Consider the following 17,826-nt stretch of genomic DNA (forward strand, 5'->3'; position numbering starts at 1 on the left):
CTCGGTAGATCCTCACACCGCTTGTTCTGACTGTAGGGACAGGCCCTGTCTATTAGAAAATCGATGTGAGGAATGCGCCGGACTTTCGGAATTGGAATTTGTCCGTCTTTTAAAATATTCATCTAAGTTAGAGAGAGGTAGAGTTAGGAGAAGTTCTTCTCACTCTTCTATGTTTTCCTCACCTCATGATCCCCTACCTTTTCCTACCCCTGTAGTGGCTACCCCCGAACCTACTGTGTGCCCTCCGCCTGATATGTCAGTTGTTTTGCGTGCTATTCAGGCTTTAGGCGATAAAGTAGAATCAGTGGTAAGTGACCATAAGTCTCTGATGGCCGAAGTTAAAGAACTGAAGGTCAAGAGTGCAGTGGGTGGAATTAGTGCCAGTGCTGTGACGAGTGCTAGTGTCGGTGCAGTGCCAAGTGCTAGTGGTGCCAGTGTGGTGCGTGAGGATTTTTCTGTGCGAGCCAGTCGTCCTCCCAGTCCGGGACCTCTTGCAAGCTCCCATGCCCAGGGGAGAAGCAATGTCGAAGGGCTTAAGGGTTCGACAGGCCTTGTTAGGCGCACAGAACTATCCTCGGTGGTTGCGGGCGTGTCTTCCTTAGACCGTCACTCCCACCTGCAGACGATTGAGCCCGTCTTATTCTCGTCCGCTGATCAACTAGCAGGGAAGAAACGTTGGTCTCAGGTCTCGAGACCGCTTAAACGTAGAGTCCAGTCCGCGAGTGCTCAGCCAGGTTGCAGTCATTGGCTCAGCTCTGACTCGCCTCAGTCATCTGTCGACTGTACTCCGCCCAAGAGGAGTAAGGTTCTGCCAAAACAGAGCCCGACTGTTAAGACTTTACCTCAGTCTGTTATCGTTTCTGCCGATCCCAAGTGGACCCTGCTTCAGTCCATGCAAGCTCAGCTTTCGGACTTGATGCGTGAGTGTCGGGCTGAGAGTGTTGCACCTCCTCCTCCGCCTACACTCCCTCCGCCTGTTCTCGCTCCGCCTGTGCTCGCCCCGCCTGCACTTGCTCCGCCTGGTCGCAGCACCATTTGCCAGGCGTACGATGTTGAGCCACTTTCGGAGTTCGCTGTTCCCAGTGGTGTTCAGCCTCAGCCTTCTTTAAGGCTACCCTTGCTTTGGGATCAGGAGAGTTATTCCACTCTTCCTCCGCCTCCCCTTGCTGCTCCACCAGTGGTGCAACTCTCGGTTGGGGTACAACAACCTCTCCCCTCCGTGAGTCTGTCTGCTCAGCCATCGCTGCAGCGAGCTCAACCCTCCTCAAGGCAAGCTCCTCTACACCCTGGACTTGCGCCTCAGGAGCCTCAGCTTGCGAGAACTTTACCTTGTTCTGCGCAGCCTCAACCTCATCATGCTCCGCTCATCTCACAGGAACAGGAACGGACTACTCCGCCTCCGTCCTCCGCTCAGCTTGTGCAATCCTTGGGTTCAACCTCTCTTGCTAGGAGTCAACCTCCTTCACCCATGCGCCTGCCTTCTGCTTCGTCTGTTGTTCAGCCTTTGCAGTCTGAGCCTCAGGTTTTCCCTCAACAGTCACTGGAAGAGGAAACCACTGTTATTGTTCCTACCCGTTCTGACTCTGCGGTTCAGCATTCTGGTCCGATCGCTTCGCTACCCTCTGCTGATGAGGTGTCGGATGATGAGGAGGCACACCTTGATCCCTCATCAGACGTGGACGAATCTAAGCTTTCTCCACCGTCGATTGATTTTCGTAAGGTCTTGGCTCTACTCAGGGAGATTTACCCAGACCACTTCGTCTCTGCTATTCCCCGCTCTCCACCATCTGAGTTTTCGCTGGGCGTACAACAAGCTAAGTCCAACTATACTAAGCTTGTCCTAGCTAGATCCTCCAAGAGGGCTTTAAGGATCTTAGGGGAGTGGCTGCAGTCTAAACAACACCTTGGCAAGACTTCCTTCATGTTCCCTCCAACGAAGCTCGCTTCGAAAGCTAGCGTTTGGTATGCCACAGGGGAAGCACCAGGCTTAGGAGTACCTGCCTCTGCCCAGGCTGACTTCTCAAGTCTGGTGGACTCGCCTCGGAGAACTGCTATGAGACGCTCGAAGGTTTGTTGGACCTTCTCAGACCTGGATCATTTACTAAAAGGGTTGTTCAGAGCATTTGAAATGTTCAACTTTCTCGACTGGTGCCTGGGGGCCCTCAGCAAGAAAACCTCTCCTGCGGACAAAGATTCTGCCATGCTATTAATGTCCTGCATGGATAAGGCCATCAGAGATGGATCGGGTGAGCTAGCGTCGTTATTTGTATCAGGGGTGTTGAAGAAAAGGGAACAACTGTGTACCTTCCTTTCCGCCAGCATTACACCTTGCCAACGGTCACAACTCCTTTTTGCTCCACTCTCAAAGTTCCTCTTTCCCGAGGAGCTAGTTAAGGACTTGTCTGCTGCCCTGATACAAAAGGACACGCACGATCTTGTAGCCTCATCGGCTCGTAAGTCTAAGGTTGCCACCTCAGTCCCCAAGACTTATCGCTCCCCAGTGGCTGATACCCCGGCTACGAGGTTCATACCGCCCTTTCGTGGTAGAGCCCCCAGCCGAGGAAGCTCCCGTCCAGACTCTCACAGGAGCAAGTCTAGGAAAGGATCCAGGACATCTAAGGGAAAGAACTGACTCTCAGATTCTCCAGACAACAGTAGGAGCCAGACTCAAGATCTTCTGGCGAGCCTGGGAGAAGAGAGGTGCAGACGCACAGTCTGTCAGTTGGCTGAGGTACGGTTACAGGATTCCATTCTGCCTCAAACCACCTCTGACCACATCGCCCATCAACCTCTCTCCCAACTACAAAGAAGAGGACAAGAGGCTAGCATTGCAACAGGAGGTGTCGCTACTTGTGCAAAAGAAGGCAGTGGTTATAGTCCGGGACCATCAATCCCCGGGCTTCTACAACCGTCTCTTTCTTGTGGCCAAGAAGACAGGAGGTTGGAGACCGGTGCTGGACGTCAGCTCTCTCAACGAGTATGTCACCAAGCAGACGTTCACGATGGAGACGACCAAGTCGGTCTTAGCAGCGGTCAGACAGGAGGACTGGATGGTCTCGTTGGACTTGAAAGATGCATACTTTCACGTTCCCATTCATCCAGACTCCCAACCTTTCCTGAGATTCGTTTTCGGAAAGGTTGTCTATCAGTTCCAAGCCCTGTGTTTTGGCCTAAGCACAGCTCCTATGGTCTTTACTCATCTGATGAGGAATGTAGCGAAATTCCTACACTTATCGAACATCAGAGCCTCCCTCTACCTAGACGACTGGCTGTTGAGAGCCTCCACGAGTCGTCGTTGTCTGGAGAACCTCAATTGGACTTTAGACTTAATCAGAGACCTAGGTCTATTAGTCAATATAGAGAAATCTCAACTCATTCCCTCCCAATCCATTGTGTACCTGGGAATGGAGATTCAGAGTCAGGATTTTCGGGCTTTTCCATCGGCCCCCAGGATAAACCAAGCCCTAGAGTGCATCATGAGCATGCTGAAGAGGAGCAATTGCTCAGTGAGACAGTGGATGAGTCTCACAGGGACCCTCTCATCACTGGCCCTGTTTGTCGAGCTAGGAAGACTCCACCTCCGCCCTCTTCAATTCCATCTTGCTGCTCATTGGGACAAGGGCTCGACTCTAGAAGCAGTCTCTATCCCTATCAACCAAGAGATGAAGACCACTCTCCTGTGGTGGAAGCACAATCTCCTTCTCAAGGAGGGTCTATCATTGGCCATCCAGACCCCCAATCTTCATCTCTTCTCAGATGCATCGGACTCGGGCTGGGGTGCAACCTTGGACGGACGGGAATGCTCAGGAGTATGGAACAAGGAACAAGGATTACTCCACATCAACTGCAAGGAACTGTTAGCAGTTCATCTAGCCCTGTTGAACTTCAAGTCCCTCCTGCTAGGCAAAGTGGTGGAGGTGAATTCAGACAACACCACAGCCTTGGCTTACATCTCCAAGCAAGGAGGGACCCATTCGAGGAGCCTTTACGAGATCGCAAGGGACCTCCTCATTTGGTCAAGAGGTCTAAACCTCACTCTGGTCACGAGGTTCATCCAGGGCGATATGAATGTTTCAGCGGATCGCCTCAGCAGAAGGAATCAGGTCATTCCCACGGAATGGACCCTCCACAAGAGTGTGTGCAACAGACTTTAGACCTTGTGGGGTCAACCTACCATAGATCTGTTTGCCACCTCCATAACCAAGAGACTTCCGCTTTATTGTTCCCCTGTTCCAGACCCTGCAGCGGTTCATGTGGATGCTTTTCTTCTGAACTGGTCCCATCTCGACCTGTACGCATTCCCTCCGTTCAAGATAATAAACAAAGTTCTGCAGAAATTCGTCTCGCACGAAGGGACACGGCTGACGCTGGTTGCTCCCCTTTGGCCTGCAAGAGAATGGTACACAGAGGTACTTCAATGGCTAGTCGACTTCCCCAGGACTCTACCTCTAAGAGTGGACCTTCTACGTCAACCACACGTAGACAGGTTGCACCCAAACCTCCACGCTCTTCGGCTGACTGCCTTCAGACTGTCGAAAGATTCGCTAGAGCTAGAGGCTTTTCGAAGGAGGCAGCCAGTGCGATTGCCAGAGCTAGAAGAGTTTCCACTCGTAGAGTCTACCAGTCTAAGTGGGAGGTCTTCCGAAGCTGGTGTAGAGCCAATTCAATATCCTCTACCAATACCTCTGTGATCCAAATAGCTGACTTCCTTCTACATCTTAGGAATGAGAGATCCCTTTCAACACCTACGATTAAAGGATATAGGAGCATGTTGGCCTCAGTTCTCCGCCACAGAGGTTTGGACCTGTCTTCCAACAAGGACCTTCAAGACATTCTCAAGTCTTTTGAGACGTCTAAAGAACGTCGTCTTTCCACTCCAGGCTGGAATCTAGACGTAGTCTTAAGGTTCCTTATGACATCTAGGTTCGAACCTCTCCAGTCAGCTTCCTTCAAGGATCTTACCCTCAAGACTGCTTTTCTCGTTTGCCTTGCAACAGCTAAGAGAGTCAGTGAGGTTCATGCCTTCAGCAAGAACATTGGTTTCACAACCGAATCTGCAACATGTTCTTTTCAGCTTGGATTCCTAGCAAAGAACGAGCTTCCTTCACGTCCTTGGCCTAGATCGTTCGAAATACCTAGCCTCTCCAACATGGTAGGTAACGAACTAGAGAGAGTTCTTTGCCCTGTCAGAGCTCTCAAATATTATCTGAAGAGGTCTAAACCTATTCGAGGACAGTCAGAAGCCTTATGGTGTGCCATCAAGAAACCCTCGAGACCCATGTCCAAGAATGGGCTTTCGTACTATATAAGGCTTCTGATCAGAGAAGCACATTCTCACTTAAAGGAGGAAGACCTTGCATTGCTGAAGGTAAGGACCCACGAAGTAAGAGCTGTAGCTACTTCGTTGGCCTTTAATAAAAACCGTTCTCTGCAGAGCATAATGGATGCAACCTATTGGAGGAGCAAGTCAGTGTTTGCATCATTTTATCTGAAAGATGTCCAGTCTCTTTACGAGAACTGCTACACCCTGGGACCATTCGTAGCAGCGAGTGCAGTAGTAGGTGAGGGCTCAGCCACTACATTCCCTTAATCCCATAACCTTTTTTAACCTTTCTCTTGAATACTTTATTGTTGTTTTTTATGGTTGTTACGGTAGGCTAAGAAGCCTTCCGCATCCTTGGATTTGGCGGGTGGTCTATTCATTCTTGAGAAGCGCCTGGGTTAAAGGTTTGGTAGAGGTCCTTTAGTAGGGGTTGCAACCCCGTGTACTTTGGCACCTTTGGGTTGATTCAGCCTCCAAGAGGAACGCTGCGCTCAGTAAGGAAGACGAACTTTAAATAAAGAGGCAGAGTAACGGTTCTATTCGACTTCCTTACCAGGTACTTATTATTTCATTGTTATTTGAGATAACTGTTATATGAAATATGGGATACTTAGCTATCCTTTAATCTTGTACACTGGTTTTCACCCACCTCCCTGGGTGTGAATCAGCTACATGATTATCGGGTAAGTTTAATATTGAAAAATGTTATTTTTATTAATAAAATAAATTTTTGAATATACTTACCCGATAATCATGATTTAATCGACCCTCCCTTTCCTCCCCAGAGAGAACCAGTGGACCGAGGAATAATTGAGGAGGTGTCAACAACAAATGATTGAGTACCTGGCCACAGGTTGCGCTGGTAAGTACACCCCCTTCTAGTATTGTGATAGCTGGCGTATCCCTCCATAGAATTCTGTCGGGCAACGGAGTTGACAGCTACATGATTATCGGGTAAGTATATTCAAAAATTTATTTTATTAATAAAAATAACATTTTAATTCAAATCTTTTAGTCATCATTTACAGGTGATACTATATTATTCACATATGCCTCTTTGAGAATATTACAGCAGTCAAGGTTGACAGTTTCATAGTTGTTTAGAACTTGATAAAAATGTTCATGATGTACATACATAAATACTGTACACAGTACATGCATTGCAAGAGTACTAACTTTCTTCTTCCAAAGGTTTTACCTCACAATAATTAAAATTAATTAATTACTAGACTTATGACTAAAGGAAAACTACTGTAGTATACAAGAAGTAATTGTGAAATAAGAAAGTAGGTGACTTATACGTTATATGAACATTTTTGATTCTATGCTAGTAAAATTTTAGATAAAACTATGTACTCTACTCTTTAAATGTTGTACTTGGTGAGCATATGTTTTTAAGTTTTTGGGTCCTGTGTTATTCATGCTCCATAGAAAATTATTTTGTGTACTGTGATGCAGTTGTGGGAGGAGCTTGTATAGGAACTCAGGAAGTAGGATATTGGCCAAGAGAAAGTCACAGGACAGAAAAAACAGTTATGGTTGGAGGTTCCCTTGTAGAATGAGAAAATTAGTCAGAGAAGGGTCAAGATGTTAGGGGATTTAAGCAATATTAGATTTTGTTTTTTGTTCATAGGTTGCATACGAGATAAGCTCTAGAATTTTTATCAGATGCTAAGAAAAATTTCAAGTGAAAATCTTTTATGTAATACTATATATAAAACTAGGTTGTATAATGATTATTCCATAAAGAACTTAGTACATTATATTTTTTAAGACCTAGAAATACTACTAAAGTATACTGCAAATGCATTTATGACAGTGTTTGATATTTACTCATTAACCATGACCATAATTGAATTCAGTTAGTAGGACAAGATTGGTTGAAATTAACAATATATTATACTTTCCTTCTTTTAGGCTTGGTCTAGTATTGTTTATGAACTGATACCCAATGTCAAGGAGTTGGAACAGAACCTCAAGGATTTTGCAACCATAATTGATGCCGACGAAGTTTTACTATTTGAACGAGCAACTTTCCTAGTCATTTCCCACTACCGCATGAGGCCTCACAGAGATGTCAATCGATTCGAGAAGGTGTCAAATATCATCAAGCAGTTTAAGCTTTCTTGCAGGTACAGTACTATAGACATCATTTACTTTAAAAATTACCAATTTTTTATGTTAGTTTTATGGTTTAAGTACAGCAAAGGCTTTTTTTTCAGTCTTTCTGATTAAAAACATTTTTTTTTACTATTAGAAGTATTCAAAATAAAATTATGAATATAGGAATTTTAGAATTTTTTAACATTTTTATTCATGTTCAGAAATATACAATACTGTATATTATTTCTATGACAGACTAGATATTTTATAATGTTCATTATTCAATTCATGTTGCATATTTTTATTGCTGTACTGTATAGTATATGATACTCATCATCTAATTATTTGACTTTCCTTACAGCAAGTTAGCTGCGCAGTTTCAGAGCATGGAAGTTCGTAATTCAAAGTTTGCTGCTTTTATAAACCTATTTACATCAAATACATATTGCATGGTCATTATGTCTGATGCTTCAATTCGTAAGTAAACATTCAATTTTCTGGTATTAGTAAATCTTGAAAATAAATTACTTAATATAGTTTTTTGGTTGTACTGGTTAGACTTTCTTATTAGTGTATTAAATTTTATCTGATGCAGTATTATTACTATTATTGCTTGCTAAGCTACAACCCTAGTTGGAAAAGCAGGATGCTACAAGCCCAGAGGCTCCAACAAGGAAATTAGCCCAGTGAGGAAAGAAAACAAGGAAATAAGAGAAGTAATTAATAATTAAAATGAAATATTTTAAGAACAGTAACTACATTAAAATAAATTTTTAAATATTTAACTTAGCCGGTGAATATATAGCTGCAACTCTGTTGCTCGACAGACAAACTCTACGGAAAAACTCGCCAGCGATCGCTACACAGGTTGCGGGTGTGCCCAACAGCGCCATCTGTCGACCAGATACCCAGCTCTTATGTAAACAAAGACTCAATTTTCTCTCTGTCGACGTGTCGACAAGACGTACTTTACTCGCTGTTGCTAAACTGGAGTTTTTCAATATTAAACTTACCCAGTGATCATATAGCTGTCAGCTCTGCTGCCCGACAGAAAAACCTAAGGACAAAATACGCCAGCGATCGCTATACAGGTGGGGGTGTACATCAACAGCGCCATCTGTCGAGCAGGTACTCAAGTACTCCATGTCAACACAGAACCAATTTTCTCTCTGTCGTGCCACCGGCAAGACCTACTAAATACGCTGTTGTTTTCTGGATTGATTTTCACGTTATTTGGTGAAGTATTCATTTCTGGTTACCTGTATTAGCTATCGCTGTGCAGAAGTTATCTTCAATACTTCCTTGCATTCTTTTATTGAATTTTGGATTATTTGTTGACGACTTGGATAGATTTTGAATTCCCCCCTTTGACTAATTCAAGATGTCTGACCCTTCTCAAGTCCCCAAGTACAGGAAGTGTAGCGCTAGGGACTGTTCAAGGCGTCTTCCGAAGGCCTTTATCGATCCGCACACCATTTGTTCCAATTGTAGGGGTAAAGCCTGTCAATTGGAAGATCGATGTGAGGAATGCGTTGGGCTTTCGGAATTCGATTTTCAAGAATTCCTGAAATATGCACGTAGGCTAGAGAAGGATAGAATCAGGAGGAGTTCGTCTCGCTCAGTTGATTTTTCCTCTCCCCATGCCCCACAACCTATTCCTTCCCCTGTAGTGGTTGCACCCGACCCCCCTGCTAGCTCTCATCAACCTTCGATGGCAGATATGATGCGTGCCATCCAGGCTCTGGGTGAGAGAGTCGAGTCATTGGCGAATGACCGCAATCAACTCATGGCTGACGTCAGGGAGTTGAAAGGTAAGAGTGCAGTGGGAAGTGAAGTGAGTGTTTGTGCAGTGAAAAGTGTCAGTGTTACGCATGAGGGTGCGTCTGTTCGTGCCTGTCGTCCTCCCAGTCCGGGACCTCTTGCAAGCTCCCAAGCCCAGGGGAGAAGCAATGTCGTACGACCAAAGGGTTCGACAGGCTTTAATCAGCGGACAGACGTTCCCTCCGTGGTTTCGGACGTATCTTGCCTAGATCGTCCCACCCACAAGAAGACGAGTGAGCCCGTTCATTCCTCGTCTGCGGAAGAAGTTTCACGCCAGAAACGATGGACCAAGGTCTCACGGCCTCTTAAACGCAAGGTCCCTTCCGAGCAAGTCCAACGGCCCAGGTGTAGCCACTGGGTCAGTTCGGACTCGCTGCAGTCCTCCGACGACTGCACACCTCCTAAGAGAGGCAAAGTGGTACCGCAACAGGCAGTAACTCCGTCTGTTGCCGCACCAGCTGCTGTAGACCCTAAGTGGTCTTTGCTACAGTCTATGCAGACTCAGTTAGCTTCCTTTATGCAGGAGTATCGTGCGGAGAAGGTTGACGCTGCACCCGTTAGCCTACAACCAACCACGGTTGTGCGCCCAGCAGACGCTGAGGCTGCCTGCTCCCACACTCCAGCTGTGAGAGCTCCTCCACCCATGCGCAGTCGACCCTGCCAGACGCATGTTGACGTTCACCGACGCACGGAACCCTCCGTTGACGTTCGTGTGCTACCACAACAACAGGAGGGTGGAGTTAAGTTGCCGTGTTTTGACGCGGTGGGTCAGCCTCCGCAACCCACGGTGGTCTCCGCTATCCGACCACAGTCAGGAGTAGACGCTTTGCGTCCCCACTCAGCTTTGGTTGTTGCCAGTTCTCAGACTGACCAACAGTTGCATGACGTTGGGTCCAGTGCAGCCACGCATGCACCCGTGCTGCCGGACTCAGCCGTCCAGCTTTTACCTACTCCTTTGCCGCTTCCTCCTCAACATTCAGACGATGGACTCTCTGATGATGACGAAGCTGCGCATCTTGACGACCAACACTCGGACATCGACGAACCCAAGACCACGCCTCCCTCCTTAGACTTTAGGAAAGTGCTTGCGCTGTTCAAGGATTTATATCCGGATCAGTTTGTGTCTGCAGCACCACGCTCGCCTCCCTCTGAGTTCGCTTTAGGCATGCAGTCAGCAGCACCTGCCTTTACGAAGCTCGTACTCGCTCGCTCGTCCAAGAGAGCTTTAAGGGTACTGGGAGAGTGGTTGCAGTCCAAAAAGCAACTTGGGAAGACAACCTTCATGTTTCCCCCGGCCAAGCTTGCTTCCAGATCTAGCGTCTGGTATGCCACGGGAGAAGTTCTCGGCTTGGGAGTTCCTGCCTCTGCCCAGGGCGACTTCTCAAGTCTGGTAGACTCTCCCCGCAGGCTGGCTATGAGACGCTCCAAGATTTGCTGGACTCCTTCGGATATGGACCATCTTATGAAAGGAGTTTTCCGTGCATTCGAAGTCTTTAACTTCTTGGACTGGTGTTTGGGAGCGTTGAGCAGGAAGACCTCCCCTTCTGATAAGGAAACTTCCATGCTCATTATGTCCTGCATGGACAAAGCCATACGGGATGGTTCTAGTGAGCTTGCGGCTTCTTTCGTGTCCGGGGTCCTCAAGAAGCGGGATCACCTTTGCTCCTTCTTGTCAGCTGGAGTCACCCCATGTCAAAAGTCGGAACTTATGTTTGCTCCGCTCTCGAAGTGTCTCTTCCCTGAAGAGTTGATCAAGGAGATTGCCGCCTCCTTGATCCAGAAAGACACTCATGACCTGGTGGCGTCATCCGCACGCAAAGCCACCCCTTTGCCCTCCGTGCCTAGACCCAGGATGGCCACTCCAGCGTCAAGGTTCATTCCGCCCTTTCGTGGCAGAGCCTCCAGCAGAGGAGGTGCTCGTGCCGAAAGTCAACGTGGGAGCAAGAAGAAGGGTTCCAAGTCCTCTAGAGGCAGAGTCTGACTGCCACCTTCTTCAGACAGCAGTGGGAGCCAGGCTCAAGAACTACTGGCAGGCCTGGGAGAACAGGGGTGCAGATGCACAGTCTGTGAAGTTACTCAGAGAGGGGTACAGGATTCCATTCTTGCGCAAGCCCCCTCTAGCAACAACTCCCATCGACCTCTCTCCCAGGTACAGAGAGGAGGACAAGAGACTAGCTTTACGGCAAGAGGTGTCTCTCTTACTACAAAAGGGAACGGTACTCATAGTCCGGGACCATCAATCCCCGGGCTTCTACAACCGTCTCTTCTTAGTAGCGAAGAAGACAGGAGGGTGGAGACCGGTGCTAGACGTCAGTGCTCTGAATGTCTTTGTCACAAAGCAGACGTTCACCATGGAGACGACAAAGTCGGTTCTAGCATCGGTCAGGAAGGAAGACTGGATGGTCTCGTTAGACCTAAAGGACGCTTACTTTCACGTCCCCATCCACCCAGATTCCCAACCTTTTCTAAGGTTCGTTTTCGGGAAGGTTGTATACCAGTTCCAAGCCCTGTGCTTTGGCCTAAGCATGGCACCTCTAGTTTTTACCAAACTGATGAGGAATATTGCCAAATTCCTGCATTTAGCAGACATCAGAGCCTCCCTCTATTTGGACGACTGGCTTTTAAGAGCTGCGTCAAGTCGTCGCTGTCTGGAGAATCTAAAGTGGACTCTGGATCTGACCGAGGAATTGGGTCTCCTGGTCAATATGGAAAAGTCCCAACTCGTCCCATCCCAAACTATAGTATACCTAGGAATGGAGATTCAGAGTCAAGCTTTTCGGGCTTTTCCGTCGGCCCCCAGAATCAGTCAAGCCCAAGAATGCATCCAGAACATGCTGAAGAAGGACCGATGTTCAGTCAGACAGTGGATGAGTCTGATAGGGACGCTTTCATCACTGGACCAGTTCATCGCGTTAGGGAGACTCCACCTCCGACCCCTTCAATTTCACCTAGCTGTTCACTGGAGAAAGGACAAAGACGCTAGAAGCGGTCTCGGTTCCTATTTCCGAGAAGATGAAGTCTTCACTGACTTGGTGGAAGAACAACATTCTCCTCAGGGAGGGTCTGCCACTGGCTGTTCAGACCCCCGACCACCTTCTCTTCTCGGACGCATCGGACACGGGCTGGGGTGCGACATTGGACGGTCGGGAATGCTCGGGCACTTGGAATACGGATCAAAGAACGTTGCACATCAACTGCAAGGAGCTACTGGCAGTTCATCTGGCCTTGAGAAGCTTCAAGTCCCTCCTTCTAGGCAAGGTGGTGGAGGTGAACTCCGACAACACCACAGCCTTGGCGTACATCTCCAAGCAAGGAGGGACTCATTCGATGACGTTGTACGAGATCGCAAGGGACCTCCTCACCTGGTCAAGAGATCGAAACATATCCCTAGTAACGAGGTTCATTCAAGGCGACATGAATGTCATGGCAGACCGCCTCAGCCGGAAGGGTCAAATCATCCCAACAGAGTGGACCCTTCACAAGAATGTATGCAACAGACTATGGGCCTTGTGGGGTCAGCCTACCATAGATCTGTTCGCAACCTCGATGACCAAGAGGCTCCCAATTTATTGCTCACCGATTCCGGACCCAGCAGCAGTTCACATAGATGCCTTTCTTCTGGATTGGTCCCATCTAGACCTTTATGCGTTCCCCCCGTTCAAGATTGTCAACAGAGTACTGCAGAAGTTCGCCTCTCACGAAGGGACAAGGTTGACGTTGGTTGCTCCCCTCTGGCCCGCGAGAGAATGGTTCACCGAGGTACTGCAATGGCTAGTAGACGTTCCCAGAACACTTCCTCTAAGAGTGGACCTTCTGCGTCAGCCGCATGTAAAGAAGGTACACCCAAGCCTCCACGCTCTTCGTCTGACTGCCTTCAGACTATCGAAAGACTCTCGAGAGCTAGAGGCTTTTCGAAGGAGGCAGCCAGAGCGATTGCTAGAGCAAGGAGGACATCCACTCTCAAAGTCTACCAGTCGAAGTGGGAAGTCTTCCGAAGCTGGTGCAAGTCGAAATCAGTATCCTCAACCAGTACCTCTGTAACTCAGATAGCTGACTTCCTTTTATACCTAAGGAAGGAAAGATCCCTTTCAGCTCCCACGATCAAGGGTTACAGAAGCATGTTGGCAGCAGTCTTCCGTCACAGAGGCTTAGATCTTTCCAACAACAAAGATCTACAGGACCACCTTAAGTCTTTTGAGACCTCGAAGGAGCGTCGGTTGGCCACACCAGGTTGGAACTTAGACGTGGTACTAAGATTCCTTATGTCAGCAAGGTTCGAACCACTTCAATCAGCCTCTTTTAAAGATCTCACTTTGAAAACTCTTTTCCTCGTCTGCTTAGCAACAGCTAAAAGAGTCAGTGAGATACACGCCTTCAGCAGGAACATTGGATTTACATCTGAAACGGCTACATGTTCCTTACAGCTTGGTTTTTTAGCCAAAAACGAACTTCCTTCTCGTCCTTGGCCCAAATCGTTCGATATTCCAAGCCTTGCTAATTTGGTTGGAAATGAACAAGAAAGAGTACTATGCCCTGTAAGAGCTCTTAAGTACTATTTGAGACGTACTAAACCATTACGTGGACAGTCAGAAGCTTTATGGTGCGCCATTAAGAAACCTTCTTTACCTATGTCGAAGAATGCAGTTTCTTATTATATCAGACTTTTGATTCGAGAAGCTCATTCCCATCTGAATGAGGAGGACCATGCTTTGCTGAAGGTAAGGACACATGAAGTTAGAGCTGTCGCAACTTCAGTGGCCTTCAAACAAAACAGATCTCTGCAGAGTGTAATGGATGCAACCTATTGGAGAAGCAAGTCAGTGTTCGCATCATTTTACCTTAAAGATGTCCAGTCTCTTTACGAGAACTGCTACACCCTGGGACCATTCGTAGCAGCGAGTGCAGTAGTGGGTGAGGGCTCAACCACTACATTCCCCTAATCCCATAACCTTTTTAATCTTTCTCTTGAAATGCTTTTTATTGTTGTTTTTTGGGTTGTCCGGAAGGCTAAGAAGCCTTTCGCATCCTGGTTGATTTGGCGGGTGGTCAAATTCTTTCTTGAGAAGCGCCTAGATTAGAGGTTTTGATGAGGTCCTTTAGTATGGGTTGCAACCCTTCATACTTCAGCTCCTAGGAGTCGCTCAGCATCCTATGAGGATCGCGAGGCTCAGTAAGGAAGACGTACTTAAAAAGGCAGAGTAATTGTTCAAGTCGATTTCCTTACCAGGTACTTATTAATTTTGTTTGTTATTTTGAATAACTGCTAAAATGAAATACAAAATACTTAGCTCTTAATGTTAACATATATGCTGGTCTCTACCCACCCCCCTGGGTGTGAATCAGCTATATGATCACCGGGTAAGTTTAATATTGAAAAATGTTATTTTCATTAGTAAAATAAATTTTTGAATATACTTACCCGGTGATCATAAATTAAAGGACCCACCCTTCCTCCCCAATAGAGACCCAGTGGGCCGAGGAGAAAATTGGTTCTGTGTTGACATGGAGTACTTGAGTACCTGCTCGACAGATGGCGCTGTTGATGTACACCCCCACCTGTATAGCGATCGCTGGCGTATTTTGTCCTTAGGTTTTTCTGTCGGGCAGCAGAGCTGACAGCTATATGATCACCGGGTAAGTATATTCAAAAATTTATTTTACTAATGAAAATAACATTTTTCACATCTAGTTGGTGAAGTACTATATTCTGGTTTTGAGCTTTCGCTGTACAGGGTTTTTCTTCAAACAAATCCTTGAACTCTTTTTTGTATCGGATTCTTTGTTGATGACTTAGATCGTTTTTTGGAATTTTCCCTTGACCAATTCAAAATGGCTGACCCTTCACAAGTTCCCAAATTTAGGAAATGCAATGCTAGGGACTGTTCTAGGCGTCTTCCGAAGGCTTCGATCGACCCTCACACTGTTTGTTCCAATTGTCGGGGTAAAACCTGTCAATTGGAAGATCGGTGTAAGGAGTGCGTTGGCCTTTCGGAATTCGATTTTATCGAATTTCAAAAGTACACACGTAGGCTAGAGAGAGATAGAGTTAGGAGAAGTTCTTCTCGATCTATTGATGTATCCTCTCCTCATGCCCCACAACCTATTCCTTCCCCTGTAGTGGTTGTTCCTAACCCCCCTCCTAGCACTCAGGAACCATCGATGGCTGACATGATGCGTGCCATCCAGGCTCTGGGTGAGAGAGTTGAGTCCCTTGCAAGTGACCGCAATCAGCTCATGGCGGATGTTAAGGAGCTTAAGTGCCAAAGTGCAGTGGGAAGTGCTAAAGTGCCAAGTGATAGTGTTGTGGACAGTGTTGCGCTTGAGGGTTCGTCTGTTCGTGCCTGTCGTCCTCCTAGTCCGGGACCTCTTGCAAGCTCCCAAGTCCAGGGGAGAAGCAATGTCGTACGACGCATGGGTTCGAGAGGCTTTAATCAGCGAACAGACGTTCCCTCCGTGGTATCGGGCGTATCTCCCCAAGATCGCCCCTACCTACCTAAGACGAGAGAGCCCATTTATACCTCGTCGTCTGAAGGTGTTTCTCGCAAGAAACTTTGGACCAAGGTCTCGCGACCGTTAAAACGTAAATCGGTCCCTTCAGGACAAGTCCAACGGCCCGGTTGTAGCCACTGAGTCAGTTCGGACTCGTTGCCGTCATCCGATGACTGCTCACCGCCTAAGAGAGGCAAAGCGGTACCGCTTCAGAAACTAACACCGTCTGTCGCCGCACCTGCTCCCGTAGACCCTAAGTGGTCTTTACTGCAAGACATGCAGTCTAAGCTTACGTCTCTGATGCAGGACTTTCATGCGGAGAAGGTTGCTGCCGTACCAGCTAGTGCAGTACCTAGCCTACAACCCTCCAAGCGATCGGTTGTGCGTCCTGTGGACGCTGAGGTAACCTTCTCACGCACTCCAGTTGAGAGAGTTCCTCCACCCATGCGTTCCAGTGTGGGCTGCCAGCCGCATGTTGACGTTAAGCGACGCACGGAGGTTGGCTTTGACGTTCTGGATGTTCAACAACCATCAGAGTTGCCTTGTTTTGACGTGGTGCGTCAACCTCCGCAACCCAGTGTGGTTTCCACTGCGCAACCCAGTCAGTCTAGACAGTCTCGGGTAGACGCTGTGCGTCCTCGCGCTACCATGGTTGTTAACAGCTCACAGACTGTGCAGCAGTTCCATGACGTTGCGTCCGGCTCAGTCACGCATGCACCATTGCGACCGGACTCAGCGAACCAGCCGTTACCCACTCCGTTGCCGTTTCCTCATCAGTTGTCGGATGAGGAACTTTCTGATGATGATGTTGCTGCACATCAAGATGAACAACAATCAGAATTGGACGAGCCTAAGTCTACTCAACCCTCTTTGGACTTTTGAAAAGTTTTGGCTATTTTCAAAGAGCTGTTTCCTGACCAGTTTGTTTCTGTGGCTCCTCGTTCTCCGCCTTCAGAGTTTGTTTTAGGCATGCCTTCTACCGCACCTGCCTTTACTAGACTCGTCCTCGCACGCTCATCCAAGAGAGCTTTGCGGGTGATAGGAGACTGGTTACAGTCCAAGAAGAGTTTAGGGAAGACAGCATTTGCTTTTCCCCCTGCTAGACTCTCTTCTAGATCGAGCGTCTGGTATGCCACGGGAGAAGTTCTCGGCTTGGGAGTTCCTGCCTCTGCCCAGGGCGACTTCTCAAGTCTTGTAGACTCTCCCCGCCGCCTTGCCATGAGACGCTCAAAGATTTGTTGGTCATCATCGGACCTGGACCACCTTTTGAAAGGAATCTTTAGGGCTTTTGAAGTTTTTAACTTCTTAGACTGGTGCCTAGGAGCCCTAAGCAGGAAGATCTCTTCGACAGATAAAGAGACTTCTTTGCTCATTATGTCCTGCATGGACAAGGCCGTCCGTGATGGGTCTAATGAGCTTGCTGCATCCTTTGTGTCCGGAGTCCTGAAAAAGCGAGAATCGCTCTGCTCATTCCTTTCTGCTGGAGTTACACCGTGCCAGAGATCTGAGCTTCTCTTTGCTCCTCTTTCCAAGTGCCTATTTCCAGAAGTCCTGATAAAGGAAATAGCCGCTTCGTTAGTGCAGAAGGACACTCACGATCTTGTTGCGTCCTCAGCTCGCAAAGCTCCCCCTTTGCCTACCTTGTCAGCTAGACCAAGGATGGACACTCCAGCGTCTCGCTTTATTCCGCCCTTTCGTGGCAGAGCCTCCAGCAGAGGAGGTGCTCGTGCCGAAGGGAAGCGAGGGAAGAAGAAAGGATCCAAGTCCTTTAAGGGCAGAGTCTGACTGCCCGCAACTTCAGACAGCAGTGGGAGCCAGACTCAAGAACTTCTGGCAGGCCTGGGAGAAGAGAGGCGCAGATGCACAATCTGTGAAGTTGCTCAGAGAGGGGTACAAGATCCCTTTTGTACGAAAACCCCCTCTAGCAACGTCTTCCATCGATCTCTCTCCCAGGTACAGAGAGGAAGAAAAGGGACGAGCCTTGAAACGGGAAGTGTCTCTTTTGCTAGAGAAGGGAGCGGTGGTCAAAGTCTCGGACCTTCAATCTCCGGGATTCTACAACCGCCTCTTCTTGGTTTCAAAGAAGATAG

General features: G+C 47.7%; 2 protein-coding genes across 8 annotated transcripts in view; one reads left to right on the forward strand and one right to left on the reverse strand.

Annotated features, from left to right (window-relative positions):
* LOC137631003 (glycine receptor subunit alpha-2-like) overlaps positions 1-17,826 on the reverse strand; it is a 165,533-nt gene that overhangs the window by 53,096 nt on the left and 94,611 nt on the right. The gene's annotated exons all lie outside the window — the stretch shown is intronic.
* Positions 1-17,826, forward strand: part of RagA-B (Ras-related GTP binding A/B) — a 53,423-nt gene that overhangs the window by 23,094 nt on the left and 12,503 nt on the right. Inside the window, exons 7-8 of the mRNA XM_068362533.1 lie at positions 7,241-7,455; positions 7,788-7,903. Of these exons, the coding sequence (XP_068218634.1) occupies positions 7,241-7,455; positions 7,788-7,903 (331 nt within the window). The remainder of the gene's footprint in view (positions 1-7,240; positions 7,456-7,787; positions 7,904-17,826) is intronic.

The sequence above is a fragment of the Palaemon carinicauda genome, chromosome 39 (assembly GCF_036898095.1).
Source record: "Palaemon carinicauda isolate YSFRI2023 chromosome 39, ASM3689809v2, whole genome shotgun sequence".
Lineage (NCBI taxonomy): Eukaryota > Metazoa > Arthropoda > Malacostraca > Decapoda > Palaemonidae > Palaemon > Palaemon carinicauda.